This window comes from Lichenostomus cassidix, chromosome 1Aa (genome assembly GCF_008360975.1).
Source record: "Lichenostomus cassidix isolate B80296 chromosome 1Aa, HeHo_3.0, whole genome shotgun sequence".
Lineage (NCBI taxonomy): Eukaryota > Metazoa > Chordata > Aves > Passeriformes > Meliphagidae > Lichenostomus > Lichenostomus cassidix.
In genome coordinates this window covers 2,356,519-2,381,102 of record NC_139480.1, presented here as the reverse complement: position 1 = coordinate 2,381,102, position 24,584 = coordinate 2,356,519, and the positions used below count along the sequence as shown (strand labels likewise).

The window sequence follows — 24,584 nt, the reverse complement described above, 5'->3', positions numbered from 1 at the left end:
GCCCATATTCCACTTACCATTGAGCAGAGAGCAGGAAACTGAACCTGCATCTCCCTGCCATGGTTCACATCCCAAACAGCTCCTCTCCTCTGCCCATTCCTTGCTGAGGACAGGAGCTGTCAAACTGTGATGTCTCCATTCCCCCTATCAGCAGCTGAAGCACAGATCAGTCATCTGGCCAAAGGGAGAGGGAGGAGGTGAGAGACTGAGGAGGTGATTTTGGGCACAGATACAGCAGCAGGATGGTGAGGGGGATAGCGTGGAGGACGCTGAAAGGAGGAGATGGATGCTCAGTGCCTTATCAGGGACTTGCTGTTCTTTCAACTGGCTCCCTGATAACATATGGAGCTTAATCAAATATGCAAATGATGGCCTATCTAGAGACAAGGGAAATAGAGAAATAAACCCAGAGACCCATGCATGAAAACAAGCCGATAAAAAATGAGGGAGTGGGGAGAAGGTTTAGTCTTTTTGATAAAATTATTTCAAAAGATCAAATTAAAGCAAAACTAATTAGGAGAACCACACTTAAGCCGACTTCCCGTAAGAAGGGTCAGCAGGCAAGAGGCATTCAAATCAAAGGCAGATGCAAGAGGCACTTCAAGGGCTCCCTGAAAAGTCATTATCCCAGTCAAAAAGGAAGGGGATAGAGAGGAGGAAGGCATCACAAGAGCCTTTTTGGCTGGGCATCCATCCGGGCATTAAATGGAGCGTATGGGGAGTCAAACAGCCTCTCTTTGTCAGCCTGGAGAGCAGAAGGAGCAGGTGAAGACCAAAGCTGATCACCTGATGTTCCATACACAGCATTTCTCCGAGAACAAAGGGACAGACAGAACTAAATGGACTAGAGGGATATGAGAATTTATTTGCTTTTCCTTGTTTCCCAGCCCTGCACCATTTCCATCGGCAGCACAGCCATGCCAAGCTCTGCAGCCTGAATATTCCACAGATACCATGCAGGAAATCACCTGCCAACAAAGGGCAGGTGACAACCAGCAGCACAGCCAGCTGTCCCCCAGAGGCTACAGGACCCACAGATTTCAGAGAGGAACAGGCAGCAGGACATGGTTAGCTGTCTCCTCGTGTCTGGTTTTGTCGCTAACATCCCCCTGCCTGCACAACACACATCCTCAGCCCTCTGTGGGGAAATCCAGCTCAGCTGTTTGCCACTGCAGAGCTGTCAAATGCAGGCTGCATTGAAAGGAAGGGTGTGAAGAGATGAAGGTACAACCTGCTACCTTTTCCTGCTGCACTGGGTTCACTGGAGTCTGATATTTCTGCTGGAGCTGGCAGTGAAAACACACAGTGCAGCAAGGCTGGTGTAGAATTTGGAGGGATTAGACAGTTATTTGCAAATCTCACTGCATGATCACAAGATTCCATCTCTGACAAGGCTCTGAGTCACGGCTAAACCAGAATATCCAAAAAAAAAAAAAATAAAAGAGCAGCACTCAACACATGTAGGAAAACAGAGCTCAGCCAAACCCTGCACACCAGCATGGAGATTGCTGAGTAGTCAGAAAGGAGAGAGGGGTACTTGAAGGAGAGACATGGAAAATTAATTGCTCTCTGCCAAAAAGCAAGCTCCAGTTCTTCCTAGGAACAGCAGCCTTCCTATTAGGAGATTAAAAAAGGGAGTTTTCCCACTGCAGTTAGACACTGCAACAAGCTGCAGTGTGAGACATGGACAAGTTGTAGCTGGAAGTCCCAGAGCAAGGGAAATTAGGGAAATGAGGGATGTGAGAAGCAAAGCAGCCACCTGCAGTGATGGAACCCTCAGTGGATATTTCAGGCAAGTGTTAGCTGCACCAGCTCAGCAGCAGAGGCTGGACAGAGCCCTCTGATGTGGTTTAGGGCAGAGGATGGATCTCAGGGTAATCCAGGTTGGATTAGAAACCACAGGGTTTCTAATCAAACCTCCTGTTCAAAGCAGGGTCTGCTGTGAGGTCACACCAGGCTGTTCTGTCCCTTCTGGCCTTCAAAGTCTCCAAGGATGGAAACTGCACAGCCTCCATGGGCAACCTTCTTCAATATCCTCACGGGAAAAAAATTCCAACTGGAAATAAGAAAATTTTAAGTGCCAATTTACACCTGCTGTTCCTCATCCTCTCCTCACCCACCAACATGAAGAACTTGTCTCCAACTCCTCAATAACCTCCCTGTTGACATGGCAATGCTGTTACCAGGTCTCTCCACATTTTGTCATCTCCAGCCTGAATAAGCTGATTTCTCTCACACCCTCTCCTTTCAGGGCAGGTTCTCCAGCTCCTGGCCAAACTCTTCACCCTTTCCTGTACTTGTTCTGATTGATCAACAAAACTTTTGTTCTGAGGAGCCTGGAACTGGGTGTAGTCTCTGGATATGGCCTGGCAATTGAGTCCAAGATCATCACCTTCCCCTCCAGCTACTGCCAGTGCCCTTATTTGAAAATCCTACATCTTTGATTTCACCCATGGAGACAGAATACATTCAGTTTTACATCATGTTTTAGGAGTTTATTATCACCAGCCGATGATTTTTACAAGACCCAGGAGAAATCAATGTCCACATTGATTCCAACCACCACCACTCCTTTCACCCGACACTAGCATCACATGCTGAGCTCACCACAGATACCAAAACCATAAATTTCTCAATGCTACAGCCAGCAAAATGAACTAATTTCCAGGCATCCAAGCTGGAAACAACCTCTCCAAGAGGGGCTGCACATCAAGGTAGGACACAGACAACTGCAGACATCAAACTCCGACAGGAACCAGCATTGCTCCATCTCAAGGCAGTGAAGCACCAGGACTCCTGCTGGCTCAGGAAGCTGTGAAGGGGTGAAGAAGCCCCTCTTGCAGCAACCATCTTCCCAGCAGGAGCCAGAGCCTCTAGAGTGTGTTTTCAGAGCAGTCAAGTCCACTTGCCAAACAGTGAGGGGAAAAAAAATAAAATTCAAAAGAACCCCGACTCTTTCAAGGCGGCAGATGGAAGGAGAAGGGAGCTGAGTTTCCCTGCTGCCATTCACACAGGGCTGTCAGCTGCAGAATTCCCTCCAGGGAGTATCAAAACTGAGCAGAGCTTCTTGTTTTGTGAGTATTGAGGAACCTCCTGGCCTGGAGGAGCAGTGGGGATGTCTGTCAGTGCCTGCAGGTACAACCAGGCTGATATTCCATGTTGTGACAATCCCAGTGCTGTGACATCAGCTGGAGCTCCTTGGATGGGGGGAAAATTCCAACCCCCTGGTTGGGATTGAGACACCAATTCCATGGGCAGGAAGGGTCAGGGACACATTCCACTCCACCAGGCTGCTCCAAGCCCCATCCAGCCTGGCCTTGGACACTTCCAAGGGCCAAAAGGAGAACTGCAAATCCCAGACTTTCAATCCCAATCTCAGATTTTAAATTCTCCTTGTTGTCTCTGGATCCAAGGAAAGCACAGTCTCAAGGGTTTGGGGCTATCCAGAGAGTTGTTTGTGGAACTGGCCAATACTGAGAGTTTTCTCCTAAATAGAGTTGATTCCTGGTGGGAAGTGCTGGCCAGATTTCAGAGCTGTCTGATCTGAATGAAAACCTTCACCCCTACATGACATTCCACATCTAAAAACCCTTCAAAGACCACAAACTGATAGGATTTGATGAAAAATGAAGTACAACCCACAGAGCGAAAGTGTTGGTTTTTAAGCTAAAGTTCTCTCTCTGCAAGGAATTCAGCATAGAAAAGGCTTGGAGTGAAATATTTGGATGGAATAAAAAGAAACCAAACAATTTCTTACGGGGAAGTTTCAAACAAATGAAAATTTCTACTACTCCACTTTCAAATAAACATTTCAAAATAGACCAGAGCTTTGTTTTGTGAGAAATACAACTCCTAGGGCTTTTCCCAGGCTGACATTTGTAAGCTCAACTCACCCTTTACCTGCACCTACACACGGAATAATTGCAGGTAAGTTGTATTTCTTTGACTGGAAATGATCTGCACAAAAGCAATGACCCATAAATTAAACGCCTGGGGAAGGAATAGAAGGAATACAAGGAATATGGAATACTGCAAAGCTCCCTTAGTGATGCCAGGTATTAGTGGCACAGAAACACCAGGAAAAAAAATCCAAACCAAGCCCACAGAACATCCCCATGGGTACATCTCTGGTTTTCTCCTGCCACTGGAGTGAAGAGCCAAGCAAGTAATGAGAGAGTGAGCAAGAGAAAAATAAAAATCCAGGGAATTTGGGCACCTGGCTGTTTCACAGCAAAGTGGTTTTCAGGGAATACTCCTGTGCTGTTTGCAGGGAGACAAAACAGATATTTGTTAAAGTTAGGTGAGGTTTTTTTGCATCTCTTGCAAGAAATCACTAATTCCCAGGGGTGCCAACTGAATTTCAGCCACAGGTTTTGCCTGCAGCATTCCCATGGTACAGAGGAGTTCACTGCCAAGGAAACCCACCAGACTGTATGGATTACTCCAAAACTGTGGCAACACTCGCCAGAGTCGTTGGGGACACTCAGGGGACACCATGGGACAGCCAGCACAGGGGGAAATTCCAGATACTGAGTTCTAACCAAAGCATAGTGAGATTCAATATTTCTCATTAAACAATACCACAAGTGGTCAGGAACTCGTTTTCCATCCCACCTGATTTGTTGAGTTAAGCTGTTTGAGGTGATCACAGAAATCACAGCACTTAACACATTTATTTTGTCCAGCACTCTTTGAGCAAGGAAAATATTCCCTACCATTTGTAGGAGAGAAAACAAGGCATGGAGACACAGCAGAAGATTTGGCAGAGCAAAGGACTAAATCTACTCCTCCCTGGGTCACCCTGCTCCATCCCCAAGATGCCACAAACCCCCATTGAACCTTTAATCCAAGGGCAGTGGGTTTTGTGCATTAGACATGGACAAGGGGAATTTTCCCTTTCTGTAGCTCTTCATTTTTATCCTATTTATTTCTTCATTCTGCAGGGCCAGGCTGCGCCGTGGACAAGGCAGCAGAATTGGAAGGAATATTTCTCCAGCACATTATTCAGAGCCTTCCTGATGGACTGCACATGGAGCTTTGTGAATGAGCAAGGGTTGCAAAATGTATTTTGCCCGGGGCAGTGAAATAGCTGGGGCCAAGCGTGTCATTCGGTTTCACTCACACTTTCCCTACCCTATCTCTATCTTGGTTTTTCCTTTTCTTTCTCTCTTTGTTGTCTTGGTTACATGGGCAGACTCCTGATATGCTGCTAGTGTTCATTTTAATGATATGTTCCTGTAAAGCACAATATTTTGCTTCAGTTGTGTGTGCCACTGGATAAATTCCTTTGACACATGTGACATTTGTATATCAACTAACAGATATTGCTTTATGACTGTGGGTATTTTGCAGAGTATTCATGGATGGCATAAATCAAAATCTGATGCACAGTCTGCCACTTCCATAGTAAAAAGAAAAGCCACACAGAGAGAAAAATACTGAAACTGCAGCAAAAAAAAAGCAGCAAAGTTTCCCCAAAACCATCTTGTAACGACTTGCAGCGAGTCTTCCAAGCACAGAACAAATCCTGCTATCTTGGAGATAATCTCAGAACTCCTCTTTCATGCCATCCAAAATATTCCACTGCAGCTTGACCGAGGAGCTGCACTGCACCAGGAGAAGCAGCAGAGTGTGACACGCCTGGTAGAACCCAACAGCACTAAAAAAAATCCCCATTCCTGGGATTGGTCCAGGAGTTTCATCTAATCCTACAAGGTTTATTCCAATTTACCACTGTTTTTAAACGGAAGGAAAAGCTTCGTGCTAACACCATGGATTATGCTGGAGCTGCAATCCCCGTGCAGCTTTTTCCTTGTTTTCCTTGCTCCCTGCTCTGCAGCACCTGATGGATGAGCCAAGGTGGAAAACCAAGCATCAAAAGGACCATGGCAAGGGTTGAGGAGCATCAAGTGAAAATCCTGAGTGCCAAAGCACCCAGGGCAGGTGACAGGCTGGTGTCCCAAGGTCAGACACCCTCAGGGGCACTGGAGGAGGACAGTGAATGGAGGAGAGTCAAGGATTGCAGAACTCACAGCAAGGATGTGGCTGAACCTACAAGGACTAAAGGTTTCCAGAAGTCTGAATAAACTGGTCCAAAATAATCACACATGTTCAGGGGAACCCCATTTTGCCTTGTGTTCTGCTGCTTTGGGGGAAATTTATTCACCTGAGGAAAATCTCAGCCCAGCTCTGCTCCAAAGTGGGAGCTACCACAGGCAGAATATTCAGCCCATTAGGAAAAAGCTTCATTTTATTCCCTTTCTCAAATTACATCAGCCACTTCAGCTCTCCTCTCCTCATTCTTTACCCTATAAGGCTGTCCCTGCTCCCTTACACACTCTGTAAAGCACAGACAACTTTCTCTCCTATTTTCCCCTATTAAAAAGGAGTCAGATCTTGGATTCTGCAACGTGACCTGCAAAGGCAAAGACAGAGCTGTGGCTGAGTTTTCTTCTCCTGAAGCCAAAAAAAAAGAAAAAAAAAAATCCAACCAAAAGCTTCTGAGTGCAGGGAGAACAGTCATTAAATGTTTAGGTATTTTGGATTTTACCATTCAAATCTCAACTACCCCATTTCCCTCCCTCCAAGAGACAGACTGGAGAACTGAACAGTTTATTATGATATCACACATGACAGGGAAGCAAAAGCTAATTAGTCAGGGGAGGAGATTATTTTTATTATGACCATTTAAAACAATTTGGCTCCTTTTCCACATGCCTGAATAATAGTAAAAAACCACCATATTTTCTTTTCAAAAGCATGAGCAGCCTTTCCTCTGTTTTGAACAAAGCCAGAGACATTTGCCAGTGGGCAGAATCCCATTCCCCTCCCTCAGCACAGGGGAAATGCCATCTGAATTTACAACCCAGATTTTCTTTTCAAGTGAAGAAACAGGTAGAGGAATAAAATCAGAGGTTTCAGACTTTCCTTAAGCACCCATGAACAAACAACTCCCTTCACTCCCCACAAGCCACAGTGAGGCACCTTTTCACAGCACCTTATTTGACCCAACTTGGAAGTCTTGGCTTGCAAAAGGGATTTCAAGAGGAAATGACATCCCAAAACATCCCAAGGCTCTGCCCAACCTCCCTTCCCAGCTTCTCCCCACCTCCAACATCATGGCAAAGCCACCATCTCCTTGCACATCCAATATTGTCCAACACTCCTGGGCTGAGCATTCAGGCCAACATTGTCAGAGTGACAATGAACTGGAGGCAATGTCCATCATTCCATGAGAAGGTCATTCCAACACTTCTTCTTCCCTTGGGAAAGCCACGGGTGGATGATTCCACCCCTCCAGCCTCTCTGAGTGCTCCACAAGGCAAACCCCAGCCATCCAATGGGCACACTTCCACTGAGAACGCCCAGAGAGGAACACAAACGCTCTCTATTGTATTTTTGTGGCACCAACCATAAACATAAAGCTCATTATAGCTCAGGACACAGCTTTCTTTTGATACAAACTCTTCCTTCACCACAAACCCCAACCTGATGTCAGCAGAGCAGCTGCTAATCCCGTGCTGGGCTCGTGGTGAAATCACAGCCTGGTCACACTGCTCTGAAGAAAGATCTCCAGAACATCAATCCTGTTTCCCAAACTTCAGCCCCAGTCGGTTTTTTCTCCAGCACGCACAGACACCCTGTGATCAACGACTCAATTAGAGACGGTCTGAACACAGAAAATTCTGTTGGATGCAAATTACATCACGTCCATCTGCGACTGGGGCTGCGGTTTGACTTCTGAAGCATTAATTTCCTGATGAATAACCATTTGGAAGAAGGATTTTATCCTTTCTCAGATCATCTCTATCCCCCGAGGGCGAAACACAATTTTTTTGCCAACCAAACAATTTTTTAATCCTCAAAATAGGAGCACCTCAGGACAAGGATTGTGTCCACACTCAACGCAACACTTAAATCTCCATAAAACCATGAAAATCTGAGCGAGAGGACCACGTAGGTCTTACCTTCTTGAGCTTCCCACTCTTGGTGCCCACAAAAGCCAGGGAGTGGTTCTTGTAGACGTAGGCGATCACCGACGTCATCCTGTCCCCATCCTCGGTGAAAATGGGGAGCCCTCGCACCATGGATGATACTCCCAAGGGGGCATTCATATCCAGGCCACAGAAATTGTCATCAATTGTTAACAGCTGCAAAGAGAGAAAGAAAAAGGGTGTAATCAGCTGAAGTCACCGGTTTTTTTACCATTTGGGAAGTATCCATCCGTTGCATAACGTGCCTGTGATTTATGCAGGCTGACAAAAATCAGGGGGAGATGGAGAAAGAGGTGGAAAAAAAAGAATTGTCCAAAGTTTGCGTGATGAGTTAGAGCCAGGAGGAGAGCTGGAAAGTTGGTTCTTTTGAATGACAGCCCAGCAGGATACATTGCATTAAGCCTTTTTCCTTGCTGCTTTACCAGTCAGTTTTTACCAGCCAAGACTCACCAATCAAATGAAAGTCTGCTGAAAATGGTTTAAACATACTTAGTTCTGTCAAAAAAAAAAAAAAAAAATTCACATCATTCCCATAGAACCAGAGTAAGAACCACAGAGTTAAATCTGCCCTGGCAAAGGAAACAGACCCTGACCTGCGCTCTGATCCAACGCTAATGATCACATCTGTGAAACCTAAATAAATACTCCTCTCCTAATTCTAAATTCAGTGGGATTGTTCATGCTACATCTTGGAAATTACCATTCTCCAAGGAGTGTCCAGGCAGTGTCTCAGAGAGACATGATTAACCCAGGCGAAATCTGCAGTAGGGAATCAGGGTAAAAATTAAACACCATAAACTTGAAGCCCTTTCCAGTGCCTAGAGGAGTTCCAAGAGAGCTGAGAGGGACTTTGGACAAGAAGCAATTGCTTCCCACTGCCAGAGGGCAGGGTTAGATGTGGAGAAATTTCTGCCTGTGAAGGTGCTGAGGCCCAGGCAGAGGTTGCCCCGAGAAGCTGTGGCTGCCCCTGGATCCCTGGAAGTGTCCAAGGCCAGGCTGGACAGGGCTTGGAGCAACCTGGGATAGTGGAAAGTGTCCCTGCTCATGGCAAGGGGTGGCACTGGATGGTGTGAGGAAAAAACATGCCATGAAAACCCAGTGTCCACAAGAGAGACAGAAGAGTCCTGCAACTTTATTCCAATAAAGTGAGAGAGTCCACTGGGGCGTACCCCATAGGGTTTCTCTCTCAAGGTTTTGGAGGACAGAGCCTCCTTTTATGCTAAACCCCTGGTCACATGTTGACCTCTTCCTTTCCCCATTGGCTGAGGTACCAGGAAAGTACAGCCTTCCCAAACCACCTGTCTCATATTCCCTCTTAAATATGTCATTGTCCCCCAAAGTTCAGACTGTCAGGCTCTGCAACAGACTTTGCCCAGACCCATTTGTCCTTTGCATTAAAATCCAAGAATTCAAACCATGGTCAAACTTTTTGAGTTCTGTAACAAACCTGTGCAGCTTGAGGTTGGTAGAGACATCAAGGCCCCTTTCAAAGACATTAACACCCATTTCTCCTGAAGACCCTCATCCATCCAGTTGTTTGTAGAGACATTTGCACCAATCTTTCTCATCAATGATCTTTAAAGTCCATTCCAACCCAAACCATGCAGTGATTATCCATCTTACTGGGATACTGTAATTACCAAAGTTCTTTGGAGAGGGGAGAAGCTTCCACAGGGAATTTCCAGCCTTTGTTGGAGATACCCATGAACTCCCAACAACCAGAGAAAAACCCTTAATCATCGATGCTCCTGCCTAAGCTCCAACACCCATTGCAGTTGGACTCAACAGGATTTTCACCAGACAAATGCTGTATTGGGATCCTTTCACATAAATTAATGTAGTGCCCAGTTATGTTTCTTTGGGCTTCAGGGAGTTCCAGAACCACAGCAGGAACATAGCACAGGCAGCTCCTCTACCTTCAGGCACCATCGAGGCAGGTGAAGCTAACAGAGGTCACAGAGCTCCACAGAATAAGTCAAATAAAAGTTCCAAATATCCCAAAGCAGTTGGACTTTATTAACTTCTCTAGGCCACTCACAGATTTCAAGTTAAACATCCACTTAAAATGTTTTGCTGGGCTAAAGCCTAGAAAAGCAATAATTAAGTGCACAGGAAGGTTGCCTCGTTTTGATATATCATAATAAAGGGCTATGACGATTTTCTTTGTCTGAACTCACATCTTCCTGGAAACGCAGCTAAAAAAAGTGATGCTCCCTGCTTGAGTTCACGAACAGTAAAAGCCTGATAGTTGATTCATTTTATCCTCACCCAGCAATTACGGGCAATAATTACAGATGGTTTTGCTGAATGGAAGAATAATGCGTCCTAAATGTGTTTATAAATACATAAAACCTAGGAGGAATTCAAAGAGCCATTAGTAGGGATCAGCTAGCCTGAGCTCTGGCCTGCAGGAGTCATTAGTGTTTGTGGACTGCCCTTTTTAGCAGAGCTAAAACAGCGGCTCAAAGAGCAATTAGGGAGCAGATCAGCAGCCTCCAGACCTGCTGGTCCAAAAGGCAGGGAAAAAGTCCGAGATAAATCTGCAGTCCAGCTCTGGTGCGTGGAAATCCATAATGGGCAGGGGAAAGGAGGTGTGTCAGAGAAGGAGCAGAGGGTCACAAAAGGACTGCAGAGGATCCACTCAGCCTAACTGTGATCCCCTCAGCCCAACTTTATGGCCCCCGATGTCCTTCCAACCTGAATCATCCTGTGGATGGAAGATGTGGGAAGAATCCAGGTGCTCAAGTCAGGCTCGGTTTGACCAGAAAGTCTTAAACTCTCAGATTAGCAGGAGTTGTACTCCAAGGGTATAATCAAACTGCCTAAGCGCTCACTCTAATGGCCTGAGAAGCTGAAAAGAATCACTTCAGACTGAAAGGAGGAAACTCCCCAACGGCAGAAAGAGAAAGGGAGGAAAGTTTTTAAGGAAAACAAGACAGCTTCCTTCACCATCGAGAGAACGAAATGCTTAATAGTGCCGGCAGGCTTCTTACCTAAGGTGCAGGGGGCAAATCTCCATCCCAAACAAAGGGAAATGACTCTGACAGGCGGTGAAATGAGAGGAATCCAGCAGAGCTGGCACAGTCGGAGGCATCCTCCTCAGAAGAGCACAGAGTCCAACACAATTCCATCCCTGCAGCACAGCCAAAACCAACCACTCCAGCTGAAGCACTTGAGACCAGAAAGGATCCACACAATCCTCTGGGTGGTTCTCCTACACGATCCAGAACCTTCCAGCCCAAGCAGCAGCCTGGGAGGATAGAGCCCCAAAAATCACAGCATTAAGTACAAACACCTGTGGCTGATTTGGAGCCCAACTCCAACTGTTGAGACTTAATTAGTCTAATTGCCACAAGGTGGTTCCTCCTCCAATTGGGCTCCAGCTGGACTCAGACCTACCCTTAAAGGGGCTGACATCCCATACAGACACAAAATTAAATTTATGCCTCTGTATTTCACCTTATTTCCGTGACACTATTTTCAGAAGGACACATCCTTATAAGAAGGATTTACACAGAAATATAGGGACAGATTTTTAAAAGAGAGTCACGGTGGATTTAAAGAAGAAATTGTTTATGATGAGAGTGGGGAGGGACTGGGCTGGAATTCCCAGAGAAGCTCCATCCCTGGCAGTGTCCAAGGCCAGGTTGGACAGAGCTTGGAGCACCCTGGAACAGTGGAAAGTGTCCCTGCCCAGCAGGGAGTGGCACTGGATGATTTTTAAGGTCACTTTCAAAAACTATTTTCAAATTCCAAGTCCACTCACGTGCTGCTGGTTGGGCGCCAGAGAAGCAATCCCGGAGCTGTGGTTTGCCATGTGGACAACCCTCCCCCAGGAAAACAGGAGCAAGGCCAGCGAGCCACACGCCACACGAAAACTATTTTCATTTAACATATTTGGGTTATTTCCTCTGGGGATCATCTGCCAAAAAAACGCCAGCAAGCAAAACCCTGCAAATAAACACCACCCGGTTTCTGCACAGCTGTGGCTCTCAGCTGCACACAGGCCTTTGTAGAGACAGAAATACAGTCATCTTCTGCGGCGGAGAGAGACACGTAAGGAAGTTTGGATTTATGATGAAAGGGTCAGGAGTTGCAAGCACAGGTTTATTTTCAATTCCAGACACTCCTAGCAGCAATATAAAGTAGCCACGTTAAACTCTCTGGAGCTTCTCTGCTTGGCAATTTCGTGTTAACGACTTTCCAGAGTGAAAGAGGAGGTGAGGGCATGAATTCACTTCTAACGCTGCTGCCACACCGGCTGGGGTAGGAGGGAGAGGCGAAGGGAAGGTCTGAAGAGGTGGGAAGAATATCAGCAATTCTCACATCCCGAGCAGTTAAAATACAGCCCAGAAAGCCAGCAGGTAACTTGGAAGGAAATGGGGGCTGCAGTTGGAGTGCTGGGCTGGAATCAATCCCTTCATCATCCCACCCCAAATTCCCACTTGCAAATGAGGGAATATTTCCCACCACCCCTCTGCCCCAGAGAAACTGAGCAACACAGGTTTATAAGGTGCTTTGTGCATCTAAAATATCTTCCTCTGAGGCTGACTGGCAGCTCCCAGGGTGGAAATGCCCTCCTGAGTCCCACCAGGTGCCTCTCCACCTCGGGCTGCTGTGCAAGCTGGCTGTGCTCTGCTCTTGCCACCACTCCCTGTGTCACCAACCAGGGTTCATCTGCAGCCATGACACGGTGGCCAAGTGTCACATTCACCACTGAAATGGGAAGGATGTGCAGAAGAGTGTCCCTGATTTACAGGAGGATTCTGGCAAGAGCTTTTCTCCTCCAGGATTAAGCCTATCAAATAAACAATTAACACATCCAAGCCCTCCTGGAGAGGATGGGTTTACAAGGCTGGTGCTGGCTCAGTCCCTGAGGGATCGCTGAGCCCCCAAAACCCCCAAATTCAGCAGAAGGGTTAGAGATTGGATTACATCACCTCCTTCCCTGTCCTCATCTGATTCCTCAGCAGGAATGTTGGCATTGCAGGAGTGGCAGAAGCACCAAATACCAGGGGATTGGTGCAAACAGTGCTCATAACACACCGATTGTCCCTTAAACATCTGCTTTCACTATTTGCCTCTCAAACAGCCCCTGATAATCAAACACAGCCTAATCCACACTTGGGGAACAGCCTCGATAAAGGATTAGCCACCCCTCATGTCTCCTCGCTTTCACTCCGGCGGAATCTTCCTCCCCAATCAAAGCTTTTTTTCCCAGATATCTCAGCAGGCTCCAAAGCAATTCCACAGACTCACCGGGGATAAAGGCTGTCCCAATGGCCAAGTCTTGCCTTTGATTTACAGCTAATACCTAACAGCCCTGTCTTCCTATGGTGGCAGGTACTTGGCTCCTCTCTCCTGTTATCTCAGGCTTGGCTGCAGCACAGGATGGAGAGAACACATTAATGGATGTCTGTGCTGCCAGCAGGGCCAGGGAGCCAACAGCAATAAGAAATCAACAGGAACAGGCATTTGAGTCTTTGCAAGGAGATATCCAAGGTCTTTTCCATCAAGATCTCCTTTCCTTCCTGACTGCAAGGACTGAGTGAGGGTGAAGGTGGGCATGTGTCCACTCAATAAGATATTTTATAATATATTTAAAAATCTAGAGAGATGGAAGACGTAGAAAAACCTCTCAGCAGGAACATCAGGGCATCTGAAGAGACACAAGCTAGGAAATTTAGGGTCTAGATCACCTGGTGCAGGGGTGAACCATAAATCCCCACACATAGTGGAGCTGGAAATAATGGAAACCATCTCCCCACAAACCACAGGTCTTTAAATTCCAACAGCAGCAGGATGTGCTTCCCAAAGTCTGTGCTTCTCCTGTTTGCCTGTGCATATCTTCCTGGTGGTTTGAACTTGGTTTCAGTGCAGGGTGAACTCCTGGTTAGGAGGATTTGCCCTGCCCATGGCATTAGTGCTTGGCATTCCTGGAGCTGGACTGACTCTCCTTCTGACCTCTGCAGTATCTCTGCTTCTGGCCACGCTGAAATTTGGGTTCATCTGCCCTTCTCCCCTCAGAACTTCGGCAGAACCATCCCATCTCATCCTGCTGCTGCACCAAGCTGTGAAATCCTAGAGCAGGATGGACACAGCCCCTCCACCTTTCCCCTCCTGCCACATCATTCCCATAATTTGCCGCCTCTAACTGTCCTCCTCATCCCCTGCATTCCTGACAGTGGGTCAGGAAAAGGCTGCAGGTTTACCCAGCTGGAGATCTTTGTCATCTGCAGCTCACAATTTTGTGGACAAAGAGATGGGCAGCGACCAAAGATAGCTCAGACCACCAACCAACCCCCTCTTCAGCGGTCGGTCTGCAGTCTAATGACATCCAAAAATAGCCAGTCCTGTTCCCCCAGGGTGCTCTGTGATATAATAGAAGTTGGAAAAAGAGTCAGCATTTGGAAACACATTATAATTGCACGCTGCTTTTCACTTGTGCACCCACAGCAGTGGTTACTGTGCAATTACATGTCACCATATACAAATGACAGTGCAGTTACAGTAACTTTACCAATTACAGGGAAATTGCACCCACTATGCTGAGAGGTTTTCATTCAGACACAATCCAGGAGCGCAAGAACAAGGGGGAAAAGTTACTCAAATTGACTAGAACTGGTACAGGCATTTGGTTTTTAGGTCTGCAGTTTAAGCATCAGTTCAAGGGCTGGTGTCAAGTTTCCAGAGTGCTGCAGAATCTTAATGGAGTACAGATTTTTATGCCTGCATTTATGTTCCTGCTCTGCTGTGAGTGTAAGGCTTCCCAACAGTCTACACCATGTTCCTCCACGTCGTAAAATTTGCAATTTCCTGAAAGAGGAGGCTGACTTTCTTGCAGAGAGCAACAGGTTCCTTCAGTCTGCAGGCCTTTTGCTCAGCAGAGCTGGGTGATTATCAGTAATTGTGGATAAAAGGAATTGTGCTATAAATTTAGCATCCTCTAAGTCTCGGTTGTCTGAGGGATTGCAGTGCCCAAAGATGTGCTCAAGGTAAATCCATTAGTGAACCCCTACAAATTTTCAAAATAAATTTGAAGTATTACAAAACTTTTTATATCTTAAATATTTAATCTTCAATATTTAATATATAAAATTTTGTATTATTAAATTAAATATTCTTAAGATTAATTAATTATTATATTAAGATTAAATATTCTTAATATTTAATCTTAATATAATAAATTTAAGAAATTCTGGCACTAAGGTTGCTTTTCTTACTTCTTGCTTCAGACCTCAGAGATGCAGAGCCCAACTTTCAGCATCTGCTGACCCTGTCAAAGCCCTGGTGACAAAATTGCAAAGATTTTTCCTTTTTTTTTTTTTTTGCTGGTTCTCCAACTCTGGTTCCCACTTTTGCTGGGCACTTTGCCTAGGACTGCTCTGGAAGCAGAATTGAGCTATTATGGGGATCTGAGCAACCTGGGATAGTGGGAGATGTCTCTGTCCATGGCAGAGGGTGGAACTGAATGAGCATTAGGTCATTTCCAACCCAAACCATTCGATGATTCTGTGATCAGAAGGAAATGTGTGGTCACTGAGGTTCACCCTACAAACCACAAGTGTGACCTGAAGAGCAGCAAGTGTGACTGTGAAAGGTGTAAAAGGAAGAAGCAGAGCTCTTCTGTGGTCCCATAAACTTCCCCTTGCTGGCTCAGAGGATCATATATGGATGAGGCACTGAAGGATAAACAGAGGAAAATAATCTCTGTGGCTCTCAGATCAGGGCTTTGAAAAATTCACTTAAAATTTTTCACACCCCAAAAAAAAAAGAGATTATTGTGTGTGGAGACTCTGCCTTTGAAACTGCCATGGACTGTTGGGTAAATAAGTATTCAGGGATTTTTCAAAAGGGAAGTATTGATCAAATAAGCTGCTCGAGCTGTTCTGTAAGAACTTATTCCAGCAGCAAAGCTCTGTTACACACCTGAAACACAGCAGCACTGATATGGTCTGGTGCTGCTGTGGCTGAGGTGGGAGAGAGTCCCAGTGAGAGGAAATCTTAGGTGAAAAGGGTCTTTTGTGTAAGCAAAAAGACACCTTTGAGAGAAGGTGCTGTATTTCACCCTAAAGGAAATTTTTACACATTTCCCTGATCAGCCCTCTCACTCCTATTGAGTGCACACCAGCACCTGCTCAGCTAAAGTCCAGCTGCCTCCCTTTGCTGGCACCACCACCAATCCTCCACAGAATCACAATTGCTATAATTACTATTTAGTTACACAGAAAGAAAAAAAAAAATCCTCATTTGGGCTGCAAAGTGCCACCCGCGCCAACAGAAATGAAACAACAAGGCTGCTTTGCATGCAGGCAACACCTTCACCCCGAGAGCCCAGAGCCTCTTAAAAGCATTAATTAAGCCTCGCCACGGTCCTGCAAAGGTGAGTTAAGTGCTGTAATGAGGGAGATGTATGTGCTGCTGCTCTCCAGCGCGGGGAAATGGGGAGAGCTTGGTTTGCTCAATGAATGACGCAGAGTGGAGATCCAGGGCTGAGCATCTGTATCGGGGAGGATCGAGATGTGTCTGTCTGGTGCCATCATCTCACAGAAGATGGATTTAAAGAAGCCTGGTTATCAGTTTAAACAACAAACTAAAGCACTCGAGCGCTGCTGAAAGGGAGAAGCTCCTGCTTATCTGTGCAGATCTCGGTGCTGGAGGAATTCAGAGTGTTTGTACCAAGCACTGAATTCAGAGTGTTTGTACCAAATTCACTGAAGCTCTGACTCCTCCTGAATCTGAGAGCAGGACTGAGCGACTGGGAGGCTGCAGCCAGCCCTGGAAGCAATGACACCATCACAGCCCCAGCCCCAGAGTGCTGGGTCATTCCCTCATTAGGAGGAGTGAATTTTTATTATTCCCTTCTGCTCCCTCGCTCTGCCTCTCCCACTCTCTCTCCATGCCTAAATACGTGCCTGGCTAATATTGCTTGTTTACAGGATAACTCAGCTGTACAAATCCTATTATATTTTGGATCACTGACAACGACGGGGTAAATGACATTGAAACGGGGAAATACAGTGTTGTTCCTACTGATCTAATGTCACCCACATGTTCCATCAGCTCCACCAGCTCCCAGTCCTGCATGGAGGAAGCAGAGGCTTCTCTGTCTTTGCCATTTATTTCCATCTCTATCTTTCCTTTCCTAGCTTCTTTAATTATATGTATTTATTAAAGTACTTCTTTAATATAAAATCATAGGATGGTTTGGGTTGAAAGGGACCTTAAAGACCAGCCAGTCCCACCCCCTGCCATGGGCAAGGACACTTTTCAGTGGATCAGATTGTTCAAAGCCTTATCCAAACTGGCCTTGAACCTGAGCTCCATGCTGAACCTGGATATATCTGCACAGCCAGGTCCGTGCTGGCTCTGCAAACACTGAATTTTGTCCCTAAATTGTCGCCATGTTACCCAAAGGTTGTCCCAGTGCTAATAAAATGTCAAACAAACTTAGAGCAAAAGTTATATCCTATAATAGCAGAGTCATGCATATGCCAGGCTGGGAGTGCCTGGGGCAGAAATGTGGTCAGATGTGATTTGGGCATCTCTCTGCGAGTAAAATCAGCTTTTCCCATCTCCATTTTCACACTATCTGTGTGAAAATATCTGTGGTCTGATATCTTCCAATATCTGTGTTATCCTACCAGGTACAGTGAGGACTCATCCATGCAATTTGGATAAATAGAGAAACATGCGTATTTCAGGGAGGGAAAAATAAATATGTCTTATGTTATCTGTTTCCTGGAACATAAATAAATAGACATGCACATCGGATCATTCCCAGAGGCTGAATATCTTCACTGATCCTCCAAGTCCTAAGACAGATCCTGCCCTGTGTTTCACCCCGACAGCCACATTGGCATGAGGCGAGGGAGGAAGGGTCTGTGCAGGATTTATCCCAGAGAGAAAAGCTGAATCCTCGACCCCCTCCTCAACAGAACAGGCATTGTCCAACCTCCCCTGCTCCAGATGCTTTAAATAGCATCAGCCTCACCAAGGGAGCTGGAGTCACTTTGCTTCTGGCTCTTCCAGGACATCTGGGGTTTGATTTCTGCCTCTTTTTTTCCTTTTTTTTAAATAAAAAACCCCTCTTGCACAAGCATTCCCCTTGGCCTGCCAGGCGACCTCCTGGCGAGGCAAGGCGAGGTCAGGTTTGCGAAGCCGCCTGAGATCTCCTGGCGTGGAAGAGAATGTGAGGAGATCGTGTGGAGCTCTCCAAAAATGCAGGGCTGAGCCACAGGCAACCGCAGGGCTCGACCACAGAAGAAAACAGCCTGGGTTTCTGGCAGGGGAAGCAGCAGAGAGCAGTTCCCAGAAATAAATCTAATTGTCCGTGCGGCGAGGAGCGCGGGGAGGGACGGAGAGCGTGGCGCTTGGCTCACCTGCACAAGGGGGACCAGCAGGACCTGGGGGTGATGCTGAGCTGCTCAGGCAGAGCCAAGTGGGGCAGAGATGGGGTGGGTGGTGGGGGAGGGAGCTGTGCCTGGAATATCTCAGACACAACAGCGGCTCTGCAGCCCTTGGGTCCTGCTCTGCCCTCAATGAGCATTTTGTGTGAGCAGGGTCACCCAGACGTGAGAGAACAGCTCTGTCAGAGGGTTTGGCACCCAGCCACTTAAAGGCAGAGGGTTTCCTCCTGTTTTGTGCTTTGGGAGGAAATAAACGGGTTTGAGAAGGTTTTTTTCCAATGCATGTTTGGGGTTTTTCCCCCCAGGACAATGGGGATTTTGGAAGGAGAGGTTTCAGGGTGGGGTGTTATGAGAAGGTAATTAATTACTGCCAGTATTATTTCTGCCTCCACTGATCTGGCAGTATCCTTTCAAGGACAGGTGTTTAATACTGAGAAACCTACTTAATTCCTCAAATGCAATCATCCTCTCCATGCAATTAGGCCCTGGTTTACAGCCCTTAAGTGCAAGCTTCTGTTGATGCAGGGGATTAAGAGTTTTTGTTTTGCTCTCCCTCAGAGCATCCAAAGGCACTTTTTTTTCCCTGCCTGGAGCACAGAGCACTTTACAGAGGCAGGGAAGTGTCCTCATCCCTGCTGGCTGAAAGCAGAGAGCTGCACATGGGAGAGAGAACCACCCAGGGAAAAGAGAAGATGAACCCAGCAGCAGAATCGTCAGGGAGAATTTCCTAGTCCCAGTTCAGAGGGGCCAGGACCCTGCTGGGAGCACTGGAAACATGAACACAGTTGCTCTCCATTAGCCTGAGGAGCACAGCCCCAGACATCCCTGGCCACTTCCACCGACCACAATCATGAGAAATAGCAGCTGTGTCCCTGTGGAGAGCTCACGTGGGGAGATAACATGGAATTCCTCCCTGTGGAAGTGTTTCTCACCCCGGAGCAGAGCCAGCTTTGCAGGGGAGATGATGCTCAGGCCTGCTGTGGGAGAGATCTGCAAACCACAGAGTTCAGCTGGAGAATCTGAAAGCCAGCACTCTACCCTGTGTCCCTCTTCCTCCCCAGCTCAGCCTCCACCCTCTGCAGCCCGCAGCAGCAGCAGGAGGACATTGTCACCTCTTATCACCAGGGCACTGGGCTCTGCGCTCACGCCACGCGCTCCATCCAACACAAACTGATGGCACCGAGTGCACAAACACTGATCTGGCAGCAGGAAGGCTGTTTGCTGCAGCTCCCAGGCTCCAGTGAGCATTCCCAGAGAGACATTACAGCATTGCTGAGGGTACTGCCCTTCCCAAAGTGAATTTCGTCATTTTTGCGGGGGTTTCCTGCTTTTATTTGCATTTTCAGAGGAAGAAAGTGCTGTTAAAAATTGACCAAGAGCTGACCTCAGCTGTCCATAACCCTGTTGGATCAGCAGCACCAGCCTGTCTAGTCTGCAGTAAAAACACGTACACAAAATTTGTGCATGATCTGTCCAGCTGGGATGGGCAAAAAGTCCTGTTTGGCAATCACAAGTGGCACTGAGACACACAGGGATTGACTTAGCATGGCCCAGCTGGCAAACAGGGAGGTTGTGGATTCTGATGAAACTGAAAACTCATCCCTGTGATTGATCCATTCCCCTGGGAAAGCATCAGCCTCACGTATTCTCCAGCCCAGCCAGGAGAAATGGGCAGAGGCTGGGTGTACAAAATGCCAAAGCACCAGGATTGCAGGGCTGTCCTTCCACACATTCCTCTTCCCAAGGACTAAGCAAAAGGTAACATTCTGTTTTCCCCAGCCTTTCCCTTTTAAGGGAAAATGGGAGAAATGACAGATAGGGATGACAGTTCCTGCCTTTTTTGCTTGTAAAGTGACTTTTTGCCTCAAAATATCCCTTCTTTGCAGCAGCTCCAGCCAATATTCTTCTTTTTAAATGACCTTGTCCTGTCCAGCATGCCAGAGAGGAATGAAACAGCAAGGAACATATTCCTTCTTCCTGCAACAGAGAGGCACAGGACTAAGATCCTGGAGTCCCTGGGGTACAAATTGTGGGGTTTTGTGCCTTAGCTGACCCTCCTGTAAAACAACCTCCTGCTGCTCCCCACCTTGGTGTCTCAGAGGTTCTCTGTGTCCTGTTAACACCACTGATGATCACCACAAGGTCTGGAAGGTAGAGGAATTATGAAATAGGCTGAGAAATCTCAAGAAATATCACAAATCCCAGGAGTCAAGCTGACTGTCCCTTACCATACATGAGGCCTTTCTACCACCTGAGCTGGAAATGGTCCTTCCCAGCCTGGTGGAATGGAGCAGGAGGGAGCCCACAGATCAGCCCCAAGGACCAAGCAGTGCTCATCCCTGTGCTGACAAAGGAAAAATCCCTGTGCACCCAACTGGCATCCAAACATGCCTTCCACAGCCTACTCCTATGGTCAACAGTGATGCTTTAGGATTTTAGCTTCTCTGTTTTCCATGTATCTGTAATGCTGTAATTCTCTAGTGTATAATTCTAGACTCCATCCAGGGTGCTAAGCTACTTTCTCTCCTTATTAGACAAAACAATTTCTCTCTAAGCCCCCAACTCAAGGACACCTTACTGTCTCAGAGCCCTGAGATATGTAAACAACAGTGAACTGGGGGGAGAAAATTTGGAGTAATTGAGTTCATTACCTGAAGCTGTAATTGGAGGATTAACCCCCAACATGCAAATGGACAAAGCTTATGAAGTATGAAAAACTCATGACCCATTGTCCATTTTGGGTGTAGCTCCTGGGTGGGCTGTGAGTGCCCTAAATGCACTTGAAGGCCCTTCAATAAATATAACTTTGTTTTATTCTCTTAACTTTGTTTCAGGCAAGCCTGTCAAGGCATCAACAGCAGGGCTTGCTTGGTTGGCATCAGGGGTGGGCTGGGGGATGCAGGGAAAGCAGAAAGGAGCAGGAGAAAAGTGTCCACTTGAGGAATAAATGCATGGAGATGCTGCAGAACTCTCTGAGATCTCACCAGCAAAGAGGTTTTGGGGAGTTACCAACAGCCACCAGAAGCACAGGAAGCCTTTACAGCCAAGTCACTTGTCAGACAATGACTTGGGACCCAAACATCCACTTCTGGTAGCAAAGTGTTGGGAAAACATTGCCCAGCTCTTCACACAAGGCCTTTTGTTGGCCAGTCAGCTTTGAAAACATTTCTGTTCTCCCCCAAGTGACAGTGCTGCCATGAAAAACAGGAAGAGTTTGAATACAGCAATTTAAACAGTCAAACCCCATTTCCTGCCAAAAGGAAAAGAAAATACCAGCAAAAGGCAGAAGCCAGGCGAGAGCTGGGGAGGGACACTTTGATTATCTTGGACAGATATTGGTGCTGCATGTCTGGCAGAAGCTGCAGTGGTGGAGGTGACAACTTTTCAGGGCAGGGAGTGGAGTTTGCTGGGCTGAGAGGCAGATCAGGCTGAGGAGGAGGCCAGGATCTCCCAGGAGAGCAGCCCTGGGATGCAAGCATCTCCTAAACTGACAGGCAGGGTCCCAGGGCAGCAGCACCCATGGTTTGGGACTTCATTGCCACCAAAATCCCAGCAGGATCCCTGCTGCTCTCTGTTTCCCCACAGCCCTGACACCCTCAGGCTGCTTTGGGGTCAGTCTGCAATACCCTCCTCATCTTCTTCCCTGCTTTTTGTCTCACAGCAGCTCACCTGCCTGCTCCCCGAGGGAGAGGGGAAAGCTCCCCTGCCTCAGCTGCTGAGGATCCCAGCAGTGCAGTTCTCACTGGGCTTCAAAATACACCCATTAATCTGATTTCATTGTAATGACAACCAGCAAATCTCCCAATGATCAATTCCAAGAAATGGCACATTTACATCTTCATCCTCCTCTCAAACTGCCTTTTATTTCCTTTTTTATTTTTTTTTTAAAGAAATCCAGCATTTCCCAACAGTGTCACAGAACCACTGACTGCTTGGAAAGGACCTTAAAAGTTCATTTAGTCCAACTCCCTGCCATGGGATGGGACAGCCTTAACCAGATCAAGCTGCTCAGTTACAAAGTTTATGAAGGACATTTAAACCACAGCTTTCTTTACCCACCATGAAGCTGGTTGTCTGCTTTAAGAAGGCTATTTTTTCCCCTCCAGAACAGCCCTGCCTCCTGCCAACACCCTGCATGTCCAGAGAGCCGAAGGGTTTGAAGGTGCCCTCTGACTGTATAAGCAGGAATGGCTTCAGCATCCAGAGAGGAGATTTAGGTTTGACATGAGGGAAAGCTTCCTAACAGCACAGACAGATTTTAGGGAGAGAGAGGAATCTCCATAGCCAGAGGTTAAGAACAGGTGAGACAAACATCTGTCAGAAGCGTTATAAGTAGGGCAGAAGGGCAAATCAGATGACCTCATAAGAATCCTTTTTTTCCAGCCTCATTTTTCTCTGATTATATGAATTTCTAAGCGTCTGGGGTCAAGTGTGCTGCTTAAATATCAGCTATTATCCTGCTTTTGCAGAGAGGTATTACCTGAGACCATTCATCACCTGAGTGAACATCACCAATTTGCAAATCAACGGCCTGGACATAAAAATCTATCATTTTTTTCCAATTTATGCTGAAGATGAATAGGAGGACAGCTGTAACACTGGGATGGGAGAGGAATGGACATTGAGGATTCTCCATTTGTCTCTGGACTTTCACCTTTCCCAGCGCAGGAATTCTGCTATCACACTGCTGACATCTACAACAGGCACTTGGCACGGGAGAATCACAGGAACATCACAGAGAATTCTTTTTGTCTTTGCCTTGACCTTTGGAAACTGGACCAGGGAAAGACTCCAGGACATCTGGGCACCCAATGCCTCCCACTGAATATTGGCCATGAGATGCCATTTGTCCGGCTCAGGTCCTTCCTGTCCTCAACTCTCCCAGCTCCATCTGCAGCCAGACTAGAGAGGATACAGACTCTGCTACTGGGGGAAAGAACAGTTCCCCTAAATCCCTGTAATTATTTGTGTGCACAGTGCAAGTTAGGAGAGTTGTGCTGGGAATGCTCCCCAGGAGATTTCTCTTGCCCTGAAATGACTTTGAGTATTACACCAAGGCAGGAGCAGAAATATCCTATCATGTGGATCCTCTTTGAGTCAGTTATTGCTCTGTTAGAAATCTTAGAAAAATTAGAGGAATATTTGTTACTAAAAGCCAGACCTGAACACACACCAATAGGCAAGAGCAGTGCAGTGAACCCAGCTCCTCAATGCTACGATAAATACCACAAAGAATCACAGAATGGCTTGGGTTGAAAAGGATCTTAAACCCATCCAGTTGCAAACCCCAGCCATGGGCCAGGACACCTTTCACTTTCCCAGGCTGCTCCAAACCCCGTCCAGCCTGGGATGGGGATCCATGGGCAGCCACAGCTTCTCTGGGCAACTTGTTCCAATGTCTCACTACCCTCTCTGTGTGAAGAATTCCTTCCTAACATCTAATCCAAATCTCTCCTCTGACACTTTGAAACACTCCGTGCCCTGCAGATCAGCTGGATTCCTCTCAAAAAGGATTTCAGCCACCAAAGGTCAATTCCAGCCTGGACAGTAGGCAGGTTAAGCCTCTGTCTGCAGTAGCAGAGAAACATTTGACATCCACACAAAACCAGGGAGAGGCTCACTGATGGCTTTGTAATTGGTTTTCTAACACACGAGCTCAGTGGCAGAGCAGCAGAGCTGGGGCTTGGCTGGCAAGTAGGACATCAGCAGAGGAGACCAGGCTCTCACAGACACACATCCAGGCTCCAAAATACTTCACCAACCATCAAATATTTTCCAAGCTTAGTGGCTGGACTCTGCAACCCCTTTCAGCAGCCAAGTCACTAATGCCTCTTCCCTAGGGCAGCACAGCTGATCTCAGGCAGGGCTTGCCAGCAGCTCTAAGCAGGCTCATTTAAGGAGAGGACAGCCTACTCAGGCTCTTCAGACTTCCTGCTTTTAATTCAAGCATCTCCAGGTTCTTTTGCAGCATCTCTGATTCACAGTGAAGAAGTACACTCATAAATATGCTCTAACACTTTTGCCCACCGTGTCCTCTCTCCAACCCCTGAAGTTCTGTCCCTACAAATTCAGTCTGACATCAGTTTTCTAGGTTTGGGACTCAGCCCACAGGACACAAGAAAGCTGTTAGCCTTTTTTTTTTGTTTCTGTCTAAAGCCACAGAAAAGAAACTGAGAAGTTT

At 46.8% G+C, this 24,584-nt stretch overlaps 1 protein-coding gene across 2 annotated transcripts in view; it reads right to left on the bottom strand.

Moving 5' to 3' along the window:
* PLXNA4 (plexin A4) overlaps positions 1–24,584 on the bottom strand; it is a 415,027-nt gene that overhangs the window by 361,290 nt on the left and 29,153 nt on the right. For both annotated transcript variants that reach the window (XM_085082004.1, XM_085082012.1), the window contains exon 3: positions 7,968–8,150. In XM_085082004.1, the coding sequence (XP_084938130.1) occupies positions 7,968–8,150 (183 nt within the window). The remainder of the gene's footprint in view (positions 1–7,967; positions 8,151–24,584) is intronic.